General features: G+C 43.8%; 1 protein-coding gene across 1 annotated transcript in view; it reads left to right on the top strand.

Annotated features, from left to right (window-relative positions):
• Positions 1 to 25,132, top strand: part of CSMD1 (CUB and Sushi multiple domains 1) — a 2,626,220-nt gene that overhangs the window by 1,366,435 nt on the left and 1,234,653 nt on the right. The window contains exon 27 of the mRNA XM_085610820.1: positions 4,948 to 5,043. Coding sequence (XP_085466946.1) covers positions 4,948 to 5,043 — 96 coding nt within the window. The remainder of the gene's footprint in view (positions 1 to 4,947; positions 5,044 to 25,132) is intronic.

Below are 25,132 nucleotides of genomic sequence, written 5' to 3'. Positions count from 1 at the left end.
GTGACCTGATCGCGGCCAGCGCCAGGAAACCTGGTTCTCCAAGACCCCACCACTGCAATTCCACCACTCTTCATGCACTCAATACCGGAAGACACGCCGACTGCTAAAGATCCTCACCAAATGCCACCCAGAGATAATTCTCGTGCCGACCCTGCCGCAGATCCTTCACCATCGACAAAGCTCCCACTACCGCCGAAGGCCCACCTTATGCACTCACCACCGAAACCCTGACATGCATCCTCCTCGACGTGCGCTCTCTGCACCGACACGCCATAGAGATCTGGAACCTGATCGACACCCTCTCATCCGACGTGGCCTTCTTCACTGAAAACTGGACCAATGCATCCTCTGGCCCCGACATTGCCACTGCCATCAACGATGGCTGCAAGATCCAGAGGAAGGACCGCCCCCACCGTCCTGGAGGAGGACTTGCCATCACACACAAAAACCCCCTCCGACTCTCCATATCCAGCACGAATGACCCCCACTCCAACACAGAACACCTCCACTTCCAGATCCAGATCCAGACCCGCCCCAGGACCATGCTTCGCAGCACCCTCATCTACAGACCACCGGGACCTCGCAACCAGTCTGCAACTACCATCGCCGAGCTCACCGCACCCCACGCCATCACCTCCACAGGCTACATCCTACTCGGGGACCTGAACTTCCACCTCGACAACTGCAATAACCCCGACTCCACCACTGTCCTCAACAACCTCACCAACCTTGGACTGAAGCAGCTGGTCAACATGCCCACTCACAGAGCTTGACACACCCTCGACCCCATCCTCGCAGGAGGGACAAACATTTGCTTCAGCCACACCACCCATCCCCTCTGGACAGACCACCACTGCGTCCACTTCACTTTCAACACCACCACCACACCCAAGCCCTCCCCGTGCCCGCCACAAAGGAACTGGTGCAAGATCACAGAGCAACACCTCAACACCACCCTCCTCCAAGACCCCCCCAGTGCCACAACCGAAACCAACGCTGCAGCCAAAGATTTTCACCACTGGATCTCCTGCTGTGCCGACAAGCTCGCACCCCTCCGCCACCTCGCCAAACAATGCCCTCTGAAGTCTGCCTCGTTCAACACAGAACTACAAAAGGCCAGACGCTCCTGCAGACGCCGTGAGAAAACCTGGCAAAACCAGAGAACCACAGAAGCGCAGAACAACCACAGAAGCACCCTGAAGGAATACCACCAGCGCATAAGAGACACCAAACGGACCTTCATAAGAGACAAAGTCCAGATCAACACGACCAACGCAAAGGAACTGTTCAACGTCATACAGCAGTTCACCAAACCCCCCAGCTAGGCCATGGACATCACACCTTTCCAGGAACTCTGCGACAAACTCAGCTCCTACTTCCATCTCAAGATCAAGGCCATCTACGACAACTTCAGCGAACAGATGCCAGACACCACCAACCTCGACACCGCCGCCAACAAATCAACCATCATGACCTGGAATCCCGCCATCGTCGAACACATCATCTCTACCATGATGAAAACCCACTCAGGAGCCCCAACGTACCCTTGCACACTGCACATATTCCACAGGGCCGCCGCCACCATCTCATCCGAACTAGTATGTTTCTCTCCGGCAGAACACAGAGGATCAGACTCCCTCCCTTCCTCTCTGAACCTACCGACATCAACTGCGGAGTGCCCCAGGGTTTATCGCTCAGCCCCACGCTCTTCAACATCTACATGGCCCCCATCACCACCATCGTCAGACAGCATGGGTTCAGCATAGTATCCTATGCCAACGACACCCAGCTCATCCTCTAACTCACGATGAATCCCGAAGATACCAGACTCTGCTTCCATGAAGGAGTGAAGAACGTCGCAGCCTGGATGAAAGACAGCTGTCTGAAGCTCAACTCAGAGACGGCTGAGGTCCTCATCCTCGGACCCTGCACCTCCGCCTGAGACAACACCTGGTGGCCCTCCTCCCTTGGGAACCCTCCCACTCCTACAGACCACGCTCGAAACCTCTGCATCATACTCGACTCCTCCCTCTCCATGAAATGCCAAATCAACTCCGTCGCCTCCACCATTTTCAACTGCCTCCGCATCCTCTGCAAGACCTTCAAATGGATCCCCCTGACTGCAGAAGGACCGTTACCCACGCGCTCATAACCAGCAGACTGGACTAAGGCAACGCCCTCTATGCCGGAATCAACAGAACTTTTCTACTCAAGCTTCAAACCATCCAGAACGCTGCTGCGAGACTCGTACTCGGGACACCGCACCACAAACACATGACCCAACACCTACGAGACCTCCACTAGCTCCCCGTCGGGGAGAGGGTCGCCTTCAAACTCCTCACCCACGCCTACAAATCCCTTAACAACATCGGACCCAAATACCTCAGCGAGAGAGTCTCCTTCCATGTACCCAAGATGAACCTTCGCTCTGCCGACCTTGCCCTGTCCCCTGCATCCGCAGAAACAGAGCAGGCAGGAGAGCTTTCTCATACATCTCAGCCAAGACCCGGAACGAGCTCCCTGTGAACATCAGATGCTCCCTGACTCTGCACACATTCAGGAAGGACCTCAAGACCTGGCTCTTCAACTGATCCGATCTGCTACCCCCCCCAGCGCCTTGAGACCCTCACGGATAAGTAGCACGCTCTAATAACTCCATGATTGATTGATTGCTTGATTGAAGGCAGTGTTGTTAGTCGGTTCAAATATTTGCCGAGGTGTCCATTGCTGGATTAAATGTTATGGCACAACAGAGGTCCAAAAAGAAACTCTATTTAATAGTCAGAGTCACATTTGATATCGCTGTAGTAAAAACTGGAGCAAAATCCTGAAGTAGCCTGATTGCTGTATTCTCTCTTTCTTTTAAAACACGTTGGTATCAAAACTGTGTTAAATATGTTGTAACTCATTTTAATTTTGGAATAGAAATGTGAAGATTGTGCTTCATAGAACTCTATAGAATGGATAACACCTGTAGGACAACATGCACAAGAAAGTAGTCATTTCAAAGTGTAATCCCTAGATTGGAGGGTGACTATCTGCTGCATGACAGCACATCTACCTTCAGATTATGATGCAGAACATAGACTGCCACCTTACACATTGTAGACAATGCCCTCTTGACTACAGGTGAAGATGATCCATGCCTCCTTATATTAGTGGAGCTCTCAAGTGCCTTTAACACCACTGAGCATCCCACCTTCATACTCAACATTGTGAATGGGATGCACCAGCAATGTCCTTCACTGATTCTCCTCTAACCTTTCCAACCAACACCAGTTTGTTCACATGGGCACCTCCTGTTGACAAAAGATGCCTATCACGTATGGGCTTCCATACTGTCGTCAGTCATCTTCAAACTTTACATGCTGTCACTTGGTGCTCTACGCCCAACTTTACTTGAAAGTCCTCTTTGCTTCGGATATCAAAAACCTTAGACAATGTTTGCACATCATCCAGACCTGGGTGTCCAGCTCCTGCCAGAAGCTCAACCCAACCAAGACAGATTCCTATTATTTGGCAAGAACGTTAAACAAGATGCAGTAAATCTGGCTCAAGGAGATGAACTTTGGTAGCTTGAAACCCAACTCTCACTGAATGCCAAATTACTGGGATTCGCCCTGAACATCATCCTCTCCCTCTTGGAACACACTGTCAACAAAACAAAGATAGTTTGGTACTCTCTCTTCTAAAGAATGTCAGATCATTTCTTCCAGAGAGTGACTTCAGACTGCTGTTCAAGCCCTTGTATTGTATTCACACAACTGGGTGGTCGTAATGACTCACCCCATAATCTTTCTAACTTCTCACTGGCACCCTTTAGGGACATCATAAAAACTTCAGCACATCTCATCCAAAAGCTCAAAGAAATATGATCAAATCACAATCATCCTGATGGAATGCCATTGGCTTCCTTTGCTGGTCCGCGCCATCTTAAAAACCAGCTCAACCAATAAAAGCCATCATAACCAGCACGGTTATGGGAACCCCTTCTGAGACATCCCTCTCCACCCATGGCTGGGCAGGAGAACATGTTTTAAGAGCAAGGCCAGCTGTCAGTGCATTGAGAGAGGGCACACCAGAAGCAGACAAACAGCGTGTCACAGAGATGGGAGACCAGAAACAACAACCATTCAGAGAGGAAAATCCACAGACAAAAATTCTGGCTAAGCTCGTGATGTAGATCACATAGGGAGCTCATGACTGAGCCATTTATGCTGCCACAGATTCTTAGACAGGAAATGTGAGGCTGGTATTTTACCCAATCTCCTCCAACTCACCAGCGATGGAGGGCTCATGGATTAATATAGCATACTAATTAATTACTTAATTTTAATATTGCAAATTATCTTGGAGTTCACTTCCCTAATATAGGCAATTGTTCTTCAGCCTCAGGCTTATATGGGGTGATGGCATGCCCCAGTGACTTTCAATAGCACTATATTGTACAGTTGAATGTTTATTATCCCATATAAAAGAGACTCTGCTCGAATTTCGTCTGGGTATGCCCCTACACATTGTTGTGCTGAACATATCAAGTTCAAAGCCACTGGCATTGATAACATGTAGTCAGATGAGGTTCACCAAAATGGTATTAAATTGCAGATCTTCAACTTTCCGAAGATATGGGGCAGACCTTTAATGCATTGAATAAACTGATTAAATATTTGATACTATTGCCAGTGTTTCTTGCTGCTTCCGAAAACCACTTGGGAAACATTTACCAGTCAACTCTGTGCAGTGATGGTTATTACAAAAGAAACATTTCACTTAGAGTAGGTTTCTTTGATGTAAATTGGATATAGTTTGAATTAAAGATATAGATTAAATGAGTAAAGTATAATTTGTGCTATAGAAGATAGAATGTGTTGAACGTAAATATGAGAGTATGTGCCCTCAATTTTTTAATGTATTTATCTTAACCTTTTTCTTATCAATTTTTCACAGGAGAAACTTTGCCTTTGGCCACATCCAATCACATTTTGTTGAGATTCAGCGCAAAAAGTGGCGCATCAGCAAGAGGTTTTCACTTTGTATACCAAGGTAATTGTAATGATTTATTTCGGCCTATTCTGACTTGTACAGATTCTGTCAACAAGGTAATAGTCTACAGCCGTTCCTGCAGGCAGATATTCTACCCAGAACGACTAAGGCTGCAACAGACACTAAATGATGCATCGCAAATTCTAAAAGACAGATTCAAGTTCTCTAGTCCAATGGCGAAAGACATGAAGCATCAGGCACATATTGCAGCACATTTAAGTTTAGCTTGCTTGAATAGAGCTGGCACTCCGTGCACTTTGCTACATACATCGCAATTTTGAAATTTTGAACCCGGCAAAATAAATAATTTGCTTATGAATCTCGCAGGACCATGTATGTTATGCGCGGTTTGCAGCTCATATATCAACTCGTTGAGTGAGAAAGTTGGTGTATGCGCTGTGAATGGCATGATTTTCTTAAAAACTGGCGTATCCAGAGACGTTTTAGGGCAAGGGCAAATTGGGCTCAGGCCCAGGGCCCCAACCTCTCACGGGCCCCCTGATAGATTTAGTTCTGTTCTCCACACAGCCCTGCCCTGATGACCTTGAATAATTCTTAAACATAGATTGTTTTAAATACAATTTTCCTTTAATATATGTTATACAAGTGATGTGTGAGAGTTTATTACAGATATTTTGTGGAGAACTGTTGTTTGTTTTTTAACACCATGCAACATCCATAAAAATGTTCCTTTTAGATCAAAAGAGGACCTTAGTCCCAGAGATTATTTGCAACAATACTGGTGAGTTGCTGCTATATTACAATATTGAAAACACACGTGACTATCCCTGAATATTAGAGAGAAACACATTTAGAATTTTGACCAATGTGCCTGTTCAGTGTCAGTCACCTGGCCAAAGAGGGCGTGAAAAAGCTCAAATTTGGTCATAAATGTAAAGCTAACAAGGTCGCCAAAAATATGTTTGTCCCAGGGCCTTCAAAATCCATAAAATGTCCCTACGCATATCCCATCCTGCACTTGTGCTCAGGTGCAGAATAGGGTCGTGATATGTCCTTAGTTTCAACTTTTACTAGAAAAGTGCCATTTCATATCGAAATGATGTAATGGTGTATAGTATGTTTCCCAGTTGCAAGACAGTAGGGTATTGGTTCATTTGTATGCAAATGTTCCTAAACAAAGTAAAGAACAGATATGCCAAAGAGTGATAGTGAATATCTGATTTCACCTATGAAGATGACATTAAATCATGCAAATATAAAATTAAACAAATTATACAGAGTAGTTACAACATTACATTTAAATGAAGCACATGTAGGGATCCCACCTGGCTGGTTATAAAGGTGAGAGGACACAGTTTTGATATGAGCTGTTGTTGAGCCCCTACATAAGGAAACTAGGATTGTGCAAACTTCTCGTAATTTGCTTTTGCATGATTATGCAAAATTTGGGGGACATTCCAAGAAATTACATGAAATTCGAAACTGCCATTTTGTGCTGTATGTTAGTGCAAAATGCATGCTGTTATCCACTTTGGACGCAAGCATACATTTTGAGCTGCACATATATATTTTTTTAAAGCATCGCAAATGATAGTTGCTTGGTTTCTGTTGTTCGTGTTGTGTTTGTGCTTTCACTGTAATTTTTTCTAGCTAATGGTGCTATAACTACAAATTTCGAGCAATTATGCAATGCAGTGTCAATGTAAGTACTGGAATTTTACGGTACAAGAGTAATATGAACTAATGCTAATTACACTGTTGTGATGCAAATTTCGCCTGGGCCTGGAGGAAACCAAGGGTGACCACAAGTAGAAGATGGTTGTCTTTGAATGTATTCCAGGCACTTCTTTGATAGTTTTGACGAAAGAGTAAAACTGACTTTCATGAAGTTGTTGAGCGTGGTACATAACAGCACAAAAGCAAAGAGAAATAAATAACTCAAAGGCACACGTAAAATTGATATAAAGAATAAAAATTTGATAAACAAAAAGGGGTTAAAGGGAAATTTTATAAAATAGTCTGCCAAGAGACATAATTGCAAAAAGAAACATTATTTAAAGGCATTTTGTAAAGCAAACAATTTGAAAACCTATATATTCCCTCTCATTTGACATTAGACTTATCAAGGCAAACAGCAATTCTAAGAAGGGATTTAATTTTACCTTGGGTTCTTCAACAATTTCACATTTCACTTAAATAGAGAAAAATGTTAGGTATAAAATATTCAACAGATGGAATTACTTAGCAAATTATACTTAATATGACCACAACACAGTTATGGTATCTGCTAATGCATAAAGCAATTTAAAACAAGTTGTGAAAGCTTATGATTTGTTTGTATGAACTAAAATGTATCTGTTTTTGCTGCAAACTCTGCTACCACAAGAGGTCAGCATTGTAAGGGATATTTAGAACTCCTGGAAAATATTAATAGCTTGGTTTGTGGTACTGAGAGGATGGTAAATATCTTCAATTCCATGGTCTTTGCTTTTTGCATGTCTTGGAATTTATCTCACATTTTTTCCCTGTATAAATGTGGGCAATTTTGACCTGCAAAGTGTAGCCGGTGAAAATGTGAAGATGGTGTTATTACGGCACATATAATCTGAACTACAGTGGAAACTCCTTTTCACACAGGGGTTTGATCGTAGTTCTGTATGTCTATACATGACCAATGTTTGTATTAAGGTTTAATTAAACATCCACCATTCTCTAGAAACATATGAACATTTTGCTAGTTGTGCAATTATTTTAAAAATGGCAACTATTATTCTGAATACTGTGAAACCCTCATGCAGGAGTAAGGGTCCACGATTTCTGAAAGCTATTTCTAATCAAAGATTGCATTCTATTCTAGTTATATTTGTAGGGCATCTCATATCCCTTGGCCATTTGTATTGATCCCATGGGCCATTACAGGACCAATAAATGTCCTGCAATTGCCCTTTCAAGCTGACCCATCAAGCAGTGCCATAGTGCTTGACGGGCTACTCCAACACTGACCCTGTTGAGGGATTGAAGGACTTCATAGCATGCAAGTGCATTTATTCATTATGCTGATGCAGTGTGTATTTCAATTGTTGTCTACATTGAATAAGTTTTAGGGTCACGTATGAAGGGTGAAAGGGTTACCTAATTATGCTGTGATTAATTTGTAGCTCTGCTTGCGATTGATGTGAACTGAAGAGGAGTGTGAGAGAGTTGTATATTTGCATGTTCATTCATATTTTCTGTATGTGAGAAACCATCTCTTATTGTCATTGATTTCAGATAGTGTGGGGTGAGTTAGAAACATTGCCTTTGTGGGTTGATTGTTGGTGTTGTACATGAATGTGCTTTGTTGATGTCATGCCAGACCTGTAGCTGTGCTTACACATGATATGAAGAGAAGACTGCAGGCAAGTGGATTATTATTTGGAGTGGAAAGTCATCCACCTTATAGAATAATAACACTAACTTATCAGGGTGAACCCTAAAGTCACTAAATTAATCTGAATTCAAACCTTTGGAAGCTATGGCAGTACCAAAACAGTAATCAAGCCAACACACCAAACAATTAAAATCCCAAACTGAGTTAGAAACAATGTAACCAATATTAAATAAATACAATTAAACTAAAATAACAAGAACCAATAAGGGGAACCAGAGAGATTAATTAAAGTTTAAAATAAAAATATTGCAACAAAAGCTGGAAGGGTTAGAATGGACCCCTGGAAGGGGTAGAGTGGACTTAAGTGCAACTCAGGTGATCCGCAGTGCAGCACGAGTTGGATACACCAAACAGGTTCATACCAGTCGAAGATTTTACGTTCTGACTCCAGGCCTAATTTAGAGTTTGGTGGAAAGGTTACTCTGTTGCAACTCTAACAGAGTACTCTCGCTGTCAAACCTTCAGTCCTCCTGCTGATTTACAGGATGGCACACCTTTAGTATGTTAGTGAAGGAACCTACTCCAGCTCTGTCATTGACATACTCCTCCAACAGCCCAATGGATTATGGGCCATCAGGTTTGGCCATTTGACCATTCACCCAATTTAGAGTGCATTGTTGAATAGCCAGTTTTTACTCTCAATCACTTCAGGAAAAACCTGACTTTGATTACATTGAAAACCTTTGAATGACAACAGCCATGGTGTGCTGGTTATTATATTTTGTTTTTTCAGAAGCAAAATCCCGCTTTGTCAACAGTCAAACATTTGACGGACTGCCATCATATTTGCCAGAGCTGTGGGTCAAACTTTAAACACATTGGTAGGAACCACCATGAGGGAGAATCCTGTTAAAGTTAAGAGATGTCCACAGCACTAGCGGACATGTCTGAATATGGAGGATGAGTACATGATCATGGCGAAGGAATATTTTACTCCGTTACCCATAACATACTCTGAATCAGCCCCTTAAATTTTTCTCTGGTGCTCAAAATTGCATTGTGGGGCAAGTCTGAATCTATTTCCAAGGAAGGTGTCTCAAAATTGGGCACCTTATCTATGAGGTCTCCATGACAGATTTGAAGGTCTTAGAATTCCAAAAGTGATTTAAGTCCTAACTTTTAAGGGTTTTTGTAACAACTCCTCTTGGTCACTGCTAAAGCTCCCAGGACCTCATCAACAGCACTTAGGGGGCAAAACCTTCTGCAGCAAAGGACAATTGCAGCCACACAGGGATTAGCCAACCAAACCCTGAAGTCCACTTCTTTATCTCTGGGTAAAAGAGAGATAGCAGGTCCAGTGGTTTAGTTCTTCAGGGCTCCTCTTTGATCACAGACAGCAGGTCCAATCCCCTTAATGATTTTCTAACAATACTCTTTCCCACACCTAAACCCTAAAAATAACCTTACCACCCAATACCCTCTCCCACCAATAAATCCTAAAATTATGCCTTACCACCCAATACCCTTACCTGTCCTCAAACCCTAAAACAACGTTACCACCTAATACTATTACCCAACCCACACCCTAAAACTAGCGTTACCACCCAATACTCTTACCCAATCTAAACCCGAAAATCATCCTTACTCACTATTAAACCCATAAAATGCCCCTACCCTATATAAATACATATATATATCCTCATCTGTTGGGGGAAACCATGGAGCCTTTACCCTGCATGTCTTAACAACAAAAATTTAAGTATGTATATATGAGAGTATAACCCCTTTTTTATACATTTAACATATTATCTACTGGCGGTCGCCAGTAGATAGTTATAGTTAGGACCGTGTTTCCATAGGAAATCTGAAAATTCTATTTTGAATAACTTTGGCGCCGGTTGACGAATCCTCGCAAAAGTTTCAAAACTAATGGGGCGCTCCACTCAGCTCCTACCCTGAAAGTCTCGGGGTGATTCGTCAAGCGGGGGCTGAGAAAAAAGGGGGGTCCCAAAACGCGTTTTCCCCATGCATTTTCCCATAGGACCTTTAGTCGAAGGTACAGCCCGAACGGCTGAACAGAATTACTTGAAATTTGGCAAAAGAGGTAGTCCTCAGGTCAGGCATGTGCCTTTTGCATATATGGTGTCAATCTGTTCAGTAGTTCCTGAGAAAATTGCATTTAAAAGCACATAAATATCTATAAGTGCGCACAATGCGCGCACCGTGCGCGCACCATAACGTGCGCGAGCGTAATTCTGCTTGGTGGTTACATGTCAGTCAACATTCGAATCGGTCGAAATCAGGAAGTGTCGGCCACCATTTTGTGTGTGACAGTGAAAAAGAAAGGTGGAGAACGTGAAAAGGGGGCAGGGTAGAGAGTTCCTGACCCCCTAGCCTTTGTCAGGGGGTCCCTGAAGGACCCGAAGGGTGAAAAAATCATTTTTTTTTCCAAAAAATCGCGGGGTGCGCGCACGGTGCGCGCAACGTGCGCGCACGGTGAAAAACCTAAAAAAAAAAGAAAACATTTTCAACGAGCGATTCCATATTACAGGATACAGTCAATCTATAACTATATACATAGGTAGCTTATTGTAAAATAAATATATAAAAAATATAATAAAACATACATAACTTAGCATTTAAAAAACCTTACAAATTCACTTAAAAAACCATAGGTTTCACACACGTTATAGTTAGGAATTAGCATTTAAAAAACCTTGCAAATTCACTTAAAGAACCATAGGTTTCACACATGTTATAGTTAGCTGGACATTTCACTCGTAAAAAACCATTGAAATTCCCCCGTTATAGTTAGTTCAGATAACTATAGCTCGCGCGACCGCCACTCTATCACAAGGATGATGTCATCAGTGATGTCATGAGTGATGCCACTGACCATGTCATGAGTGATGTAATATGTGACGTCATCAGCAGTGGATTGCGGGCGCGCAAGTTTTAGTTATCTGAACTAACTATAATGGGGGAATTTCAATGGTTTTTTACAATTGAAATGTCCAGCTAACTATAACATGTGTGAAACCTATGGTTTTTTAAGTGAATATATATATATATATATATATATATATATATATATATATATATATATACATTCAAAACAACTCCCAGCACTTCCTTCCAGCGAACTGACAGAAACGGACCACCAGGACAAGTAAGTGGCAATATTCTTTTATTGTTCCTTATTCCTCATCTCATGACGCGTTTCGGGCATCAGGTGCCCTTGATCACATAAGGAGACTGCAGTACGCCATCTTTTTTATATATGCTTTGTGAAACAGAACACACCTCCATAATCATAAACAGTGAAGAAACACTTCCTTTTGTTACCTGCTCAAACAATCATTTCAAAGTCCATAGATGGCTGAAAACAGACTTCAACTTATTTTACCGCACACCTAATAAACATCAGCATTAGTTTTGGGCCCCTGGGGGCCATTTTTGGTACAGGGACGTTTTTGCAGCAAAGCTGCAATATCGGCTACTGTAACAAAATTGTCTGAAACTGGCACTGGCAAATAGCTCGGCCACACCCCCAACCCCCCGAGGGGCCGGCCGAGCACTTTGCCAGGGCCGGTTTTGGTTCCCAGTCCAGCCCTGATGCTGACACTGTGACGATAGATAAATGAAGCCTGATAAACTATTTATTTTTCGGCTCAGATATTCATAGATTAGTATATGCCACTGAAAAACGTCTTCCACAAATCCAAGTATGAAAAAAAAGTATGCCAAAAATATATCTCACTGGTTTCAGAACATACAAATGAGAAATTCACTTCAGTGTGTGAGATAGTGGAAAAATTATAATGCAGTCCTCTGGCATATATTCACCAATATATTCATATTTAACTCAACGTAGTGAATCGACTCTTTAAATGCCTCGATACTCCTCTTACTGCTTAGGATGACCTTGATCTTACAAACACTAGAAGATCACTTCCAGATGATAAAACGCAAACAGAAGCAGACACCGTCACAGAGAACATCCCTGCACCCTAGAAAACATTATATGGACATCCAAAAGTAGTAGTGAACAAGTTCATACTGATAGCTGACATGTATAACCTCTTCACAATCCCGGAGAAGGTCCAACTTCAAGAGCCTCACAACAGATAGCTGAAAACGTTTCAAAGATAAAACTTAGACAGAACATGATCTGTGTTCAACTAGTGAACAACCTACCTAGATCCCCAAAAATAAGCACCTTGATAATGTCAACAAAATTCCAGTGTCACATTCATACAAAATGCCCTAACCAACTACATCCCAACCATACCACTCTAACCACAACCATCATTAATAATATGTGCAGTCTTATGCCAGCTCTCAAAAAGGTGACAGAGACCTTAGCCTCCAAGCCAGGCATACTTTTCCTAATAGAAACAAGGCACACCTTGTACATTGTATATGGACATTATCTTATGCATTTGGGCCTAATGTAATATGATATGGCAGAGAAATTAAGCTATGAGTTAGAGAGACATCCATTTACCAAAACTACAACCCCTATAAAATAATGTAGATACTGCTACTTCTGATTTTCATTGCATAGAAATAGGCTTCCCATCTCCTCATCAAACGTCATAACAGTTAACTTATTTCACACCTAGCAGAGAACAACTGTGCATATAGTGTATATAACTATATGTAGAAAAATGAAATCCAACGTTTTTAATTCTATGGATTTTTGTATTTCTGCCTGGTTATTGGAGTTTTATTGTGCATGCATCTCACTAACTATATACTTAGTTCAAATGGATTGCTAACCATCAGTGTCCATCTTTAAACACATGGTCAACTGCTGAACAAATATGGAAAGAGGCACTGGGTTGGCTGTACCTGGATTGTGTATACATGTGTATGTACACACGTGCAGTTTTAGCAGGCGGGAACGTACAGCTCAGCCCTGTATCTGTGCATAGGTAGCATGTGCGTTTCCGAAATCATCGGTGCTGACCTAGTTTAGGCCTTAGAATGGGAGTGTAAGTCTGTTGTGCCTAATTGAAAAAAAAGTGTGTGCTTTATTATACATTATGAGTGAAATTTGCACCTACGTACAGTTTCACCTAAGATAGGTCTAGGGACTAGTATGACATACTGATCATATGGTAGAAATGGGTCCCAAGTGCGGATTCAATGTCACTGTGGTCATCACTGCACAACTTGTGGCACTTGAGGATTTGTCATATTTCTCTAGTTCATCTTCTGCTTACATGCTAGGCTTTAGCTCCCCCTGCTGGTCCAAGTTAATTAGCTCAAGGCCAGCTGGTGGATTAGGGGCCTCCCTACATAGTACAGCTATATGCCAGTGCCTTGGCCTGTTACTAGGAATGGAAAGGGTGAGGACAGAATCTGCATGTGATAATAAGTTTTTACACTGCACCAGGCCTCGGAAGGCTCATCCGGGGGAGAACACAGGGGAAATGCTAGACCACTGGAGTGAATCACATGAGGGGTTCCCCTTTGGAAGGGGAGGGAAAAAGTTGAACAGAGAAGATGCATTTTGTAAGATCCTAAAGAAGACCTGACCTCCACCTTCTACCAGGGGTACTGGAGCACCTTGGACTTAGTTTGGGTGGCACTGGTAACCTTATACCTTCAGAGGGACAGTAGAAGGCTGGACCTGCTGGGGGACAGAGGAGAAGAACATTTCTCCTCAAACTTCTGTGGACTGGGCCTGCAGAGGGGAGCCCTCATTAGAAGGCTGCCTCCTGACTTCTGCTATAACATAAATATTCCTAAAAGAGACCAAGGGGCTATGGAACCTGAATAGTGCAGGAATGGGAATTATTCCATGATGAGCATTGAGGGGTGACTCTGACATTGACCCCAGGCTGAGGGAATCACCTGGCCCTGGTCAAAGACAGGTCATGATTACACAGCTATGGTCTAGGAAAAGCAATCTCCCAGGACAGGAGGGCAAAAATGGGCCATCTTGGTTACTAGAAGTCACCATTAAAAGTAAAACACACCAAACTTCATCTAAATCTGCCCCATGGGGCAGCAGAAAACACATGGAGAAATCTGGTAACTTAGGAACCCACCGGGATGCAATGCATGCATAAATGGTATCGTCCGATGTCTGCTGTTTAAACTTTCATCTCCCTGGGGACTCAAACAATATTAAGTTCCAAGCTGAGGACATAAATGTTATGTTATGTTATGTTATGTTATACAGAACTTACAGAGCGCACGTTCACCAACAGGTTTCTTGGTGCTGGTATTTTTCATTGAGGTCACTAATCATAAGGTCCAGGTCTAGCTATAAGCTTGGATGAAGAGCCAGGTCTTCAGCATCTTCCTGAAGCGAAGGAGGTCTGACTCTAGTCTCAGTGGGGGTGGCAGAGCATTCCAAAATGTGGGTCCTAGAATTGAGAAGTGTGACCCTCCTGTTCGTTTATGTCTAAAGCCCAGAACCACCAATAGATTCATGTGCATGTATCTTAAGGTGCGCTGAGGGGTGTACCTATGGATTTTTGAGGATATATACTTTGGGCCAGTCCTATGTAAGGCTTTGAACAGGATACAACGTGTTTTAAACATGGAGCGCTGCTCCACAGGGAGCTTCTTTCCAGATTTCCTAGATATCTCAAGAACCTCCTGTTCCCAGGGAATTGTGCCAAGAGAAACAAATCCAATTCATTAAAAAAATATGACTACCACTGTGCTCTAAATTTCCAGGCTGACAAAGTGGAGTGGCTTCTGAGGTCAGGGGATCCCCATGGCTGGCGCTGTTCATTGGTGTTCTCCCACAGGAGCAGGAGAGATGAAGCAGAAGTGTCTTGGTCAGGCAGCAGAAGATATGATTGCTGCCACCCAAGCAGTGTTGGTCGGGTAGGGAGCCAGTTTAGTGGCTCAGTGTTGGGTTTCTGTTACAGAACAGGTCTTGGCTTCCCTGCAGAACCCCTTTAACTTCTTAAAACTGTAAAACAACTTGTTATCAGGATCAAAGGTTGATTCTATTTTGGCAAGGTACAAAAACACAGGCGTTACAACAATATTCCCAGGCATGAGCACTGAAGCAAGAGTAAACAATTTAAATGACCAATCCGAAAACAGGAGAAAAAATATGTAATAGTCCAAGTGCAGAGTTGTAGTGCAACAATGAGTTACTGTAGTATCACGCAAATGCAAGTCCTATCCTCACCGCTGATCACCAATGTGGAAACGGGGTTTCTGGTTGGCTATGGTAGGCATCTAAGCAAGGCAGAATCCACAACTCAAGTCAGGGCAAGTAAGTTACACACCAAAGATAACCTAGCCCACCCTCTGGTAGCTTGTTGCCGAGCAGGCAGGCTTATCGTCATACGCTGGAGACCTTGTTCGGTCCCCAGCAATCAGAATGCCAACGCACAAACTCAGCTGCCTGTGAGCATGCAGTGCACCTGCAAGGGGGGGGCAGTACCTTTTGAGTCAGCAAGAGCCCATCTCTCTGGGCCCCTCCTGCTGGAAGCGGAAGTGTTGATAAACCTCTCCAGTCAGCACGGGCAGGATGCATGGGACTCAACTATCCCCCGTGGCAGCATCCGCCCGTACTGATGCAGCCCCTCCTCAGAAGGGGTCGTTGCTGACATTAGTGGTGGCTCCACCCCCAGGGTTGCTTGTGGGGCAATGGTGCAGCCTCTTCCAAGGCTTTCCTGTGGTTGCAGCAAAGAATTGGGGAGGAAAGCTGCACACAGACTGGGTGGCATGAAACGGGACCTGGGACATGCCAGTGCCAGTGTAAAGGGTGCTCAGTGTACACCCACACTGTTAGGTTTGCACAGAGCGACGCGCCCACTACACACTGCTCTCTCTCCAGGGAGCAAAGCACACACCATGCATTGCTCTCTCTCCAGGGTTAAGCACTCCACAGGAACTTCTCCTTGCAGGGAACAGAGCTATTGACACGTGCTGACTGGTAACGTCTTCTAGAGAGTGCACACACTTACACTGGGGCACAAAGGAAGGAGCAGACAGGCACGCCAGCACAAGAGTCAAAATGCAGGATGACAGTCTCTCCAGCAGCCCAACAGGAAACAGGCCAGCACGACAAAGCAAATAGTCCTACTGGCGGTTGCTCCTGGCAGCACAGCAGTCCTCTGGCAATGGGCAGCATGCAGAGCCAGCAGCATCTGGTTACAAGTCTACGCACTGTCTAAAAACATGGGGTCAGAGCCCCAGTACTTATACTCAAAAATGTCTTTGATGAAGGGTTGACTTCAAACAGAACCCTTAGAAGCATGCATCAGTCTTTTCAACCCAGTCCTGGCCCCAGGCGTCAGTAGGGGGTAAATCATCTCTTTGTGTCAGGGCAGGACACAACCTATATAAATGTAAACTGTGAATGTCCTCTCCCAGCCCAGGAAGACTATTAGTATGCAGATGAATGAAGATGTATCCCATGTCACAGCCAGCCCTTCCTGTGTTGCGGCTGTCTGGAAAGTATGCACCAAGTGTACCTGTCACCCAGTCCTAGACTTGTATTAGAGTCAGGTTGCAAAGCACAAGATTCATAAGTGTAGAGAATGCCCAATTTCTAAAAGTGCCATTTCTAAAATAGTATTGTAAAATCCAAATACACCAGTAAGCAGGATTTTAAATACCATTCTAAACATACCAAACATGGCAACACCACTCCTTTCTGATCAGAAATGACCACTTAAGTATATATGCAGGAATTCCCAATGCAAACCTATAAGAGGAGTATGCCTAACAGCAGTGAGAAACACAATAGGCTGTTTATCACAACCAGGACATGCCAAACCTAAAAGCACATGTTCTATCTTTTACTAACACAGCAACCTGCCCATATGACTACTTAGGGCAGAACATAGGGGTGACCTATGTGTAATAAGAAGGGAGTTATAGGCTTGGGAAACTGTTTTAATGCCAAGTTAAAGTAGCAGTAAACTGTGCATGCAGGCTCTGCAGTGACTGGCCTGAGGCAGGTTTGAAAGACGATGTCTGTTGGTTGCACAAGCAGTGCTGCAGGCCTACTAATAGTTAATTCACACACCCTGGGTATATGAGATACTACTTTACAAGGGACTTACTAGTAAATCAAATATGCCAAACAGATGTAAACCATTCATACCATGTTTGGAGGAGAGGTCACCATCACTGATTAGCAATGGTAAAGTGCCAGGAGCCATAAAGCCAACACAAATGTCAGACAAACAGGCAGAGGAAGGCAAAAGTATTGGGGATAATCCTACAAAAAAGGACCAGGTCCAACACAGTATGCAAGTTGTTCTACTTTCTATGCTCTTACTGTAGCCCATCAAAGTATATTTTAGGGATGTTAGGTTTCAGATGCCATGTTAATCTTGGTAGAAATGTTTATTTTATTCTCACTGTTCACAACATGCCTTCTTGATTTTGCTTGTATACTGTGAAGTTATGATAGTTGTGCTGAGAAACTAGTTCACCCTTTAATGTATGTTTTTAGTGAGTGTCTGTTCTTCTTAATGAAGTATGTGTGCGTGATATTGTGAATAACAAAATATGTTTGTTCCTGTTACCACAGTGCCTCTGAACCCATTGCTGGGATCGTTTGTAACATCACAGCAATAACTCTACTTCAACAATATATTGGGGAGGTCAGGCGGAGCTACAGTAACCTATCTTTCACATTCGCCGTTTTGCATTTAACTAAGTTCACCTGTGTCACCCGTGGGTGGGAAACCAAACCTCGTACATCTATGCAAAAGACGTAGTACATTCAACAGTACCTGCAGACTACAATACTACCCTACACCAGCTCTCTGAACTAGGCATCGACCTGCTCTTCATTGCTACCTTGTGAGAGAAGAGTGCTACAATAGAGTACTTTGTTCCTATCAGACTGATGGTTGAGGACCTATTACTGATAAAGAATCCACATCGTTCACAATGTATACCTTGCATTCTTACACTTTATCTTGTAAATTAGTTATCATCAAATGAATGTGTGATATTAAGCGACCTAAACCTTCCCTGTAATGATATTTCTGAAAAAAAAACAGTTACAACACTCATTCTTGTCCGACTTGATTAGAAGCTAAGATACATTTTAGCAGAAGCATGCACAATTAGGAAGTCATACAATATTGAGGGCCTGATTTAGATCTCGGCGGACGGGTTACTCTGTCACAATGATGATGGATATTCCTTCTGCTGAAATATAATCCCATCAGATATAATGGGATTTATACTTCGGTCGATGGGATATCCGTCAACTTTGAGTAACCAGTCTGCCAAGATCTAAATCAGGCCCTCTATCTTGTATGTTCCCCTATTTTGGCAGATGGGATATCTATCACTGCTGTGACGGAGTAACCCATCCGACAAGATCAAAATCAGGCCCTCAATCTTTGTTGTTCAATATCATCAGGGCATTGTCAGGAAAGGAACTGAACACTGTGTATTTTTAAGCAAAGGGTTTCTAAGATGAGTGTTCTTTTGCAGGGAATACGAAAAACAATGGTCCTGGACCATAAATCAAGATAGGTGGTAGTTCCTAACTTAGTGATATCATTCACATATTCTGAGCTACATATAATCTATTTTGGTAGCTCATAGTATCCAATACAGTATTGCTCATACGGTCAACCATGCAACAAAACGATATCCACAGTTAGTAAAGCATTTTATTCTTTTTTTGTAAAATTTTTTTAAATTTCCATTAACAATTGTGTCAAGGTTGTTCCAAGGGGAACGTGCAAATAGTAAGGGTGCTTGAGTAAAGAGAGTGAAAAGGAAAGAGGGAATTATTTCAGAGGTTGTGACATAAGAAAAACTTAAATAAGTTAAGCAATGGACTGGTTGTCATTCACCATCCAAGTGCAAAAACCTGGTCACGTGTATCAGTTTATGCGATAGATAAATCAAGCGATTATACATTCATTAGAAGCCAATTCTAATAGAGCACGTGGGCAGATAGGCGTATCCCAGGTATGTATGTATGGGGCGTCGACGTTTCGATCCGTCTTGGTGGCCTAGTGGTGGTTTGAACCTTGGCCTTGCGGATCTTCTTCAGGACTGGGGAACAACCTGGAAGGGTTGGGCCTAGTAGATTGCCTAAAATTAATAAGAGTAAAGTAAACATGTGTTGCATGGGACTATGATTAAAAACCCCGTAAGAAGGCCTGTGAAGGGGTAGGGAGGGCTTACCCGCTGCGATGCGTGAAGCGAATCCCTTTAATGGAAATCCAGTGGTGTACCACATATGGCTGTCCTCCGTTAGTAAGGTGCCACACAGTAGTACTGGTGGGGGCTGTAAATATGAAGAACCGGCTATCAATTAACAGAGCCAATCTTGTAATTTGTAAAATGCACGCATGAGAGTGAAGGAGGATTACCTCAGTCGCGTGATGCCACCCACTTGCGTTCCAAAACTTTTTTCTTTTTTTCACCACGATTGGAGTCAATCCCGGGCTAAGGACGGGGATGTATAAAAAAGAGTGTGGTTAGAAGGCGAGTGTGCCCAGGTACTCTTAACAAGAGGCAGACGATCTTCCACACAAGCTAAAATTACCTTAGCCGTTAAGATCCGGCAACCATCCGTAACGCGTTGTGTTTGTCTACTAATCACCGCGCACCGCGAGGACGTCTATTTGAAAGAGGCGTCGACGTAAGGGCTACGGTACCGGGGCGTGAAAAAGGGGAAGGAGTTAAAAGACTCAAACCGGACTGCCGGTTGCGAGTCCTCCTATCATGCGTTCATAAGGAGTCAAGGTCTTTTTTAAGATTGCGGAAAACTTTTAATTCGAGTTAGTAATTGTATCCCCATTAGACCTCCGATATATATACTTCAAAAACGAGAGGTGTCCCTTGTACTTCTGTAGATAGTATGGAACAAGCATTGATTAAGACAGTCAAACCTAATTACAATTTTACATATATTAACAAAACAACAAGGAATTAATAAAACATATTAGCCATTAGGTAAACATCATCTAAGTGCGTAGAACAGTGTTGTACAGGGATAATGGTTAAACAATGTGTACAACAGAAATTATCAATTACGCGTGGTAAACAAAACTGGTTGGGTGTGGTATATGGTGGTTAAGCATCATAGTTAGACAATATGTACAACAGAAAATTATCAATTGCGCGTGGTAAACAGCGTTACAGGGTAAGCTACCATAGCAATGGTTAACAAGGATTGAAGATCATAAAACATTGGGTGTTGGTCATGACTAACTTATTAAGAGGCATAGTAAGGTGGAGTTAATTAATAGCAGGACTGGTATTTCTCCTGATTTACTGTGACTCAATAAATCATATTTGACCTACTAAGGCCCCGGTGACTACATGACCCATTATGTATGTGTTCCACAAGGGTGGATTCATCCAATATTCATAATCGAGATCTGCTTACTGATTTCCTCAAATTCATTCAGACCCCTGGCGATCGTGTCCAGGGAGTGTATCCATCTGCATTCTCGTTTGCTGAGTATATTATTGAAATCACCACCTCTTGGGTTGGGTGTGACCTTCTCAATTACCCACCATCTCAGGCTATCTGCAGGGTGTTCAAAAGCAGAGAAATGCTCCACGAGGGGGGCACCTTGTGTCTTGCAGCATATGCGGCTGCAATGTTGCAGGATGCGACATTTAACTTTCTGGATTGTCTGGCCCACGTACATAAAGCCACATGGGCAGACAATGGCATAGATAACTCCCGTGGTATTACAGTTACTATGTACGTTGAGTTGAAATGTCTGATTGTTATGTGAAAATTCCGTTATCTCTTTTGTCAGTGTACAGGCCTTACATGATCCACATTTATGGTGACCTCTAATCGGCGGAATTCCCCAAAGTGTGTTTTGGTTTGCTGCGCGAGGTGTGGGGAGTAGAGATTTAACTACATAATCTCTTATAATTTTGCCCTTCCTGAAAGCGTGTAAGGGTGGTGGCATATTACCCAAAGCAATAACTCTACTTCAACAATATATTGGGGAGGTCAGGCAGAGCTACAGTAACCTATCTTTCACATTCGCCGTTTTGCATTTAACTAAGTTCACCTGTGTCACCCGTGGGTGGGAAACCAAACCTCGTACATCTATGCAAAAGACGTAGTACATTCAACAGTACCTGCAGACTACAATACTACCCTACACCAGCTCTCTGAACTAGGCATCGACCTGCTCTTCATTGCTACCTTGTGAGAGAAGAGTGCTACAATAGAGTACTTTGTTCCTATCAGACTGATGGTTGAGGACCTATTACTGATAAAGAATCCACATCGTTCACAATGTATACCTTGCATTCTTACACTTTATCTTGTAAATTAGTTATCATCAAATGAATGTGTGATATTAAGCGACCTAAACCTACCCTGTAATGATATTTCTGAAAAAAAAACAGTTACAACACTCATTCTTGTCCGACTTGATTAGAAGCTAAGATACATTTTAGCAGAAGCATGCACAATTAGGAAGTCATACAATATTGAGGGCCTGATTTAGATCTCGGCGGACGGGTTACTCTGTCACAATGATGATGGATATTCCTTCTGCTGAAATATAATCCCATCAGATATAATGGGATTTATACTTCGGTCGATGGGATATCCGTCAACTTTGAGTAACCAGTCTGCCAAGATCTAAATCAGGCCCTCTATCTTGTATGTTCCCCTATTTTGGCAGATGGGATATCTATCACTGCTGTGACGGAGTAACCCGTCCGACAAGATCAAAATCAGGCCCTCAATCTTTGTTGTTCAATATCATCAGGGCATTGTCAGGAAAGGAACTGAACACTGTGTATTTTTAAGCAAAGGGTTTCTAAGATGAGTGTTCTTTTGCAGGGAAGCATGTTTGTTCTTACAGAGATATTTCATTATAGATCGAGGTATCTGAAGTATTAAGTCTTAGAGATCAGTAGATAATCCGTGCTGAAATAAATGCATCCTTCTGTAGGGGATGCACTAAGTTTCTAGCCCCCTAATAATTAACCTTGCCTGTTTGCCTGTCAATATAACATGAAAAACAAATAGTTACTTCAGAAGCAGCAACTCCGGGCAAACCCAGCAAAGCAGCACACAGCAAAGGGGCAGCACTACTCCTTACAGCTCTTCAGCTCTTCTCCTTGGCAGAGGTTCTTCTTGACACAGAAGTGTTCTAAAAGTCTGGGTTTGTAGGTCCAATACGTATATCCCTTTTGGCCTTTGAAGTAGGCATTCTCAAAAGGATTATCTCTGTAGTGCACGCGTTCTTGTCCTGCTTGGTCTGGGCTCCAGACACACTCCGGGGGGGGGGGTGGAAACAGCATTGCGATGTGCCATGCACAGCCCTATTCAGGTGCAGGTGACAGCTCCTCCCACCACTTCAGCTCAGAAATGCCCATCAGTATGGTGATGGATCTTATGAATCAAACTTTGGTTTTTGATTGGATTTTATTTATTGAAATGTACACTATTTTTCTAAATTAGTTTGGAACTTTTCTTGTGTTGTTTTCAACTTTATTATTGTTTGTTTGCTGCTTTAATACTTTACTTATTACCTCTTAGTTAAGCCTGACTGCTTTGTGCCAAGCTACCAGACTGTTAAGCAAAGGTTCATTTATGACTTTGTGGTTCACCTCGTCAGGGACTGTGATTGTTCTCTGAGTGGGGTTTTCTCCCCCCTCAACCAATAACCCAATTTCTTACACTCAGTTATCATTCAAAGGTTGGAAAACATGTGAGTGGAGGTTAGTGTCCCCAGCAGAACCACAGCCAAAAGCATGAGAATACAAAGTAAGGGTGGACAGAGAGGAGGCTGGAGGGATTGATGCAGAGAAGAAAGGATGGGTGATGGATAAGAAAAAGGAGAAAGAAAAAAGACAAGAGAGGATAGAGTGATAAAAGGTTGGAAAAATTAAGATGAATAGAGAGATACATTAAAGGGAATTATAGAAAGATGGATGAAAAAACAGTAAGCGTAAGGAAAGCAAGATGGACAAGACAGTAAGAAAGATGTAGAGAAGGAAGGACACAAATATGAAAGGATAAAGAGAAAAAAGAGAGGAAGTTAAACATGTCAGGGTTTACTCAAGGGGAGCAATCTCCCAAACGACTGCCAGGTTGGCTTGCCTCACCAACATACTCACTGGTTTTTAGAGAATAGTTAATTTTTCTGGCTCCTCTCTTGGAAGGAATATAATGAAAATGGGTGCCTTCCTCGTCTGTAAAAGCAAAAGCTTGGTTGCTGCTGCAGGGTAAGGACATTCCAAAGTGTCAAAAGTTTATTGGGCCATACACTGAGAAAATCACCTCCATCCTTGTGCATGCGGCCTATTTAAAAACATCTGCATGAGTAAGGAGACCACAGGGAAGCACTGTGAATTTATGGTACTCAGAAAGTGCTGTACATTTTGAAAACCCATAGGAAAGTGGCGGCTGACACAGGTAAAAACGGCAGGGCAGGGTGGGGGGGAAGTTGACAGATGACGGAATAGGTATAATTAAGTAAATAAATAGTACCTATTCGGTTGTCTGACTGCTTCCCCCCTGCTGCTCCCTGCCCGACACACTGCCCTTACCTGTGCCGACCGCCGCTGCTGTATGATCTACTGTTGTAGAGGGCATTGGACCCTTTTTATCAAACAAGTCTTCATGTGCTCAAATATATTAAAAGATGTTACACCGGAGGAGGAGCCTAGCGCGCATCCAAGATGGTCGCGTGAGCACAGGGCTCCCCGGACCCTTGCTGCTCCTCGGAATATATCCTGAGAATATCCTGATGTGGTTTATGGAATCTGGCAGATGAAGACCGGCTGAGCACGTATCTCTTTTCAGAACTCGAATCGGACCTGGGAATCCTGAGTTGTCGTTGTTCGAACTTTTGGGACCCACCCGACGGAGGTGCCCGGGGCGAAGGTGAACCGTGGAGCCGTGTCGTAATTGAACAACAGCGGCTGCAGTGCGGTGCCAGTGGCCGCTTTACCACTTTCGGTTTCACTTTCGGACTTCAGGGGGCTGGCCTGCGAATGCACTTGATGTGGCGGGGTGTTTCCTTGGCCTCTGCGCGAGGCCTTGTCTCCACCTGCCACTAGTGTGCCCATTGCCTTGGGTCCCCCCGCACCGCTATATTGTGGTCTCTGGTGAGGCGCTGGTCTGCGGTGCCGGTGCCCCTACGACTCTTGATCGGCGGTCCCCTTCGGTGTCCGTGACCACATGGGGGGCAAGGGGGGCCCCGAGGGGCGTAAGACTAAGGCCTCCCTCCGCGGGGGACCGGTCCAGGCCAACAACATGGACCGCTACACTCAGGGCAGAGGGTCCCCTGGAGCGACCGCCCCCCCCCCCGGATGCCGTCGGTGGTGGCACGACCGTCTCTCCGGAGCTTTCCCTGCAGGACATCATGGGCGCCATTGATGGCATCAGGGAAACCATCGCCACGCAATACGAGGACCTGGCCCGTAAAATCGACACGGTGGCAATCGATGTCACCCTAATTCGGGCAGATCTCTCCAAAACTAACGAGAGGGTTCAGGCTCTCGATGTGCGGACCTCCACCCTTGGTACGGATGTGTCGGACCTGCAGGCCGCGCTTGGTGACATTAAGGCGGTCAACGATCAGATGGCCCGGCGGCTGGAGGACTTCGAGGGACGGGCCCGACGCAACAACATCCGTGTCATAGGCGTACCGGAGTCCTCCGACAGCCGCCCGGTTGACCTCCTGGTCGAGGACCTCATCCTCCAACAGTTGGCCCCTGCAGGCCTAAGTAAGTTCTTTGCCGTGGAGCGGGCCCATCGAGTTCCGGGCGGTCGGCCACGGCCGGGGGCCCCCCCGAGGC

The sequence above is a fragment of the Triturus cristatus genome, chromosome 6 (genome assembly GCF_964204655.1).
Source record: "Triturus cristatus chromosome 6, aTriCri1.1, whole genome shotgun sequence".
Classification (NCBI taxonomy): Eukaryota; Metazoa; Chordata; class Amphibia; order Caudata; family Salamandridae; genus Triturus; species Triturus cristatus.
The sequence above is the reverse complement of the archived record's forward strand: the minus strand, read 5'-3'. Positions and strand labels throughout refer to the sequence as shown.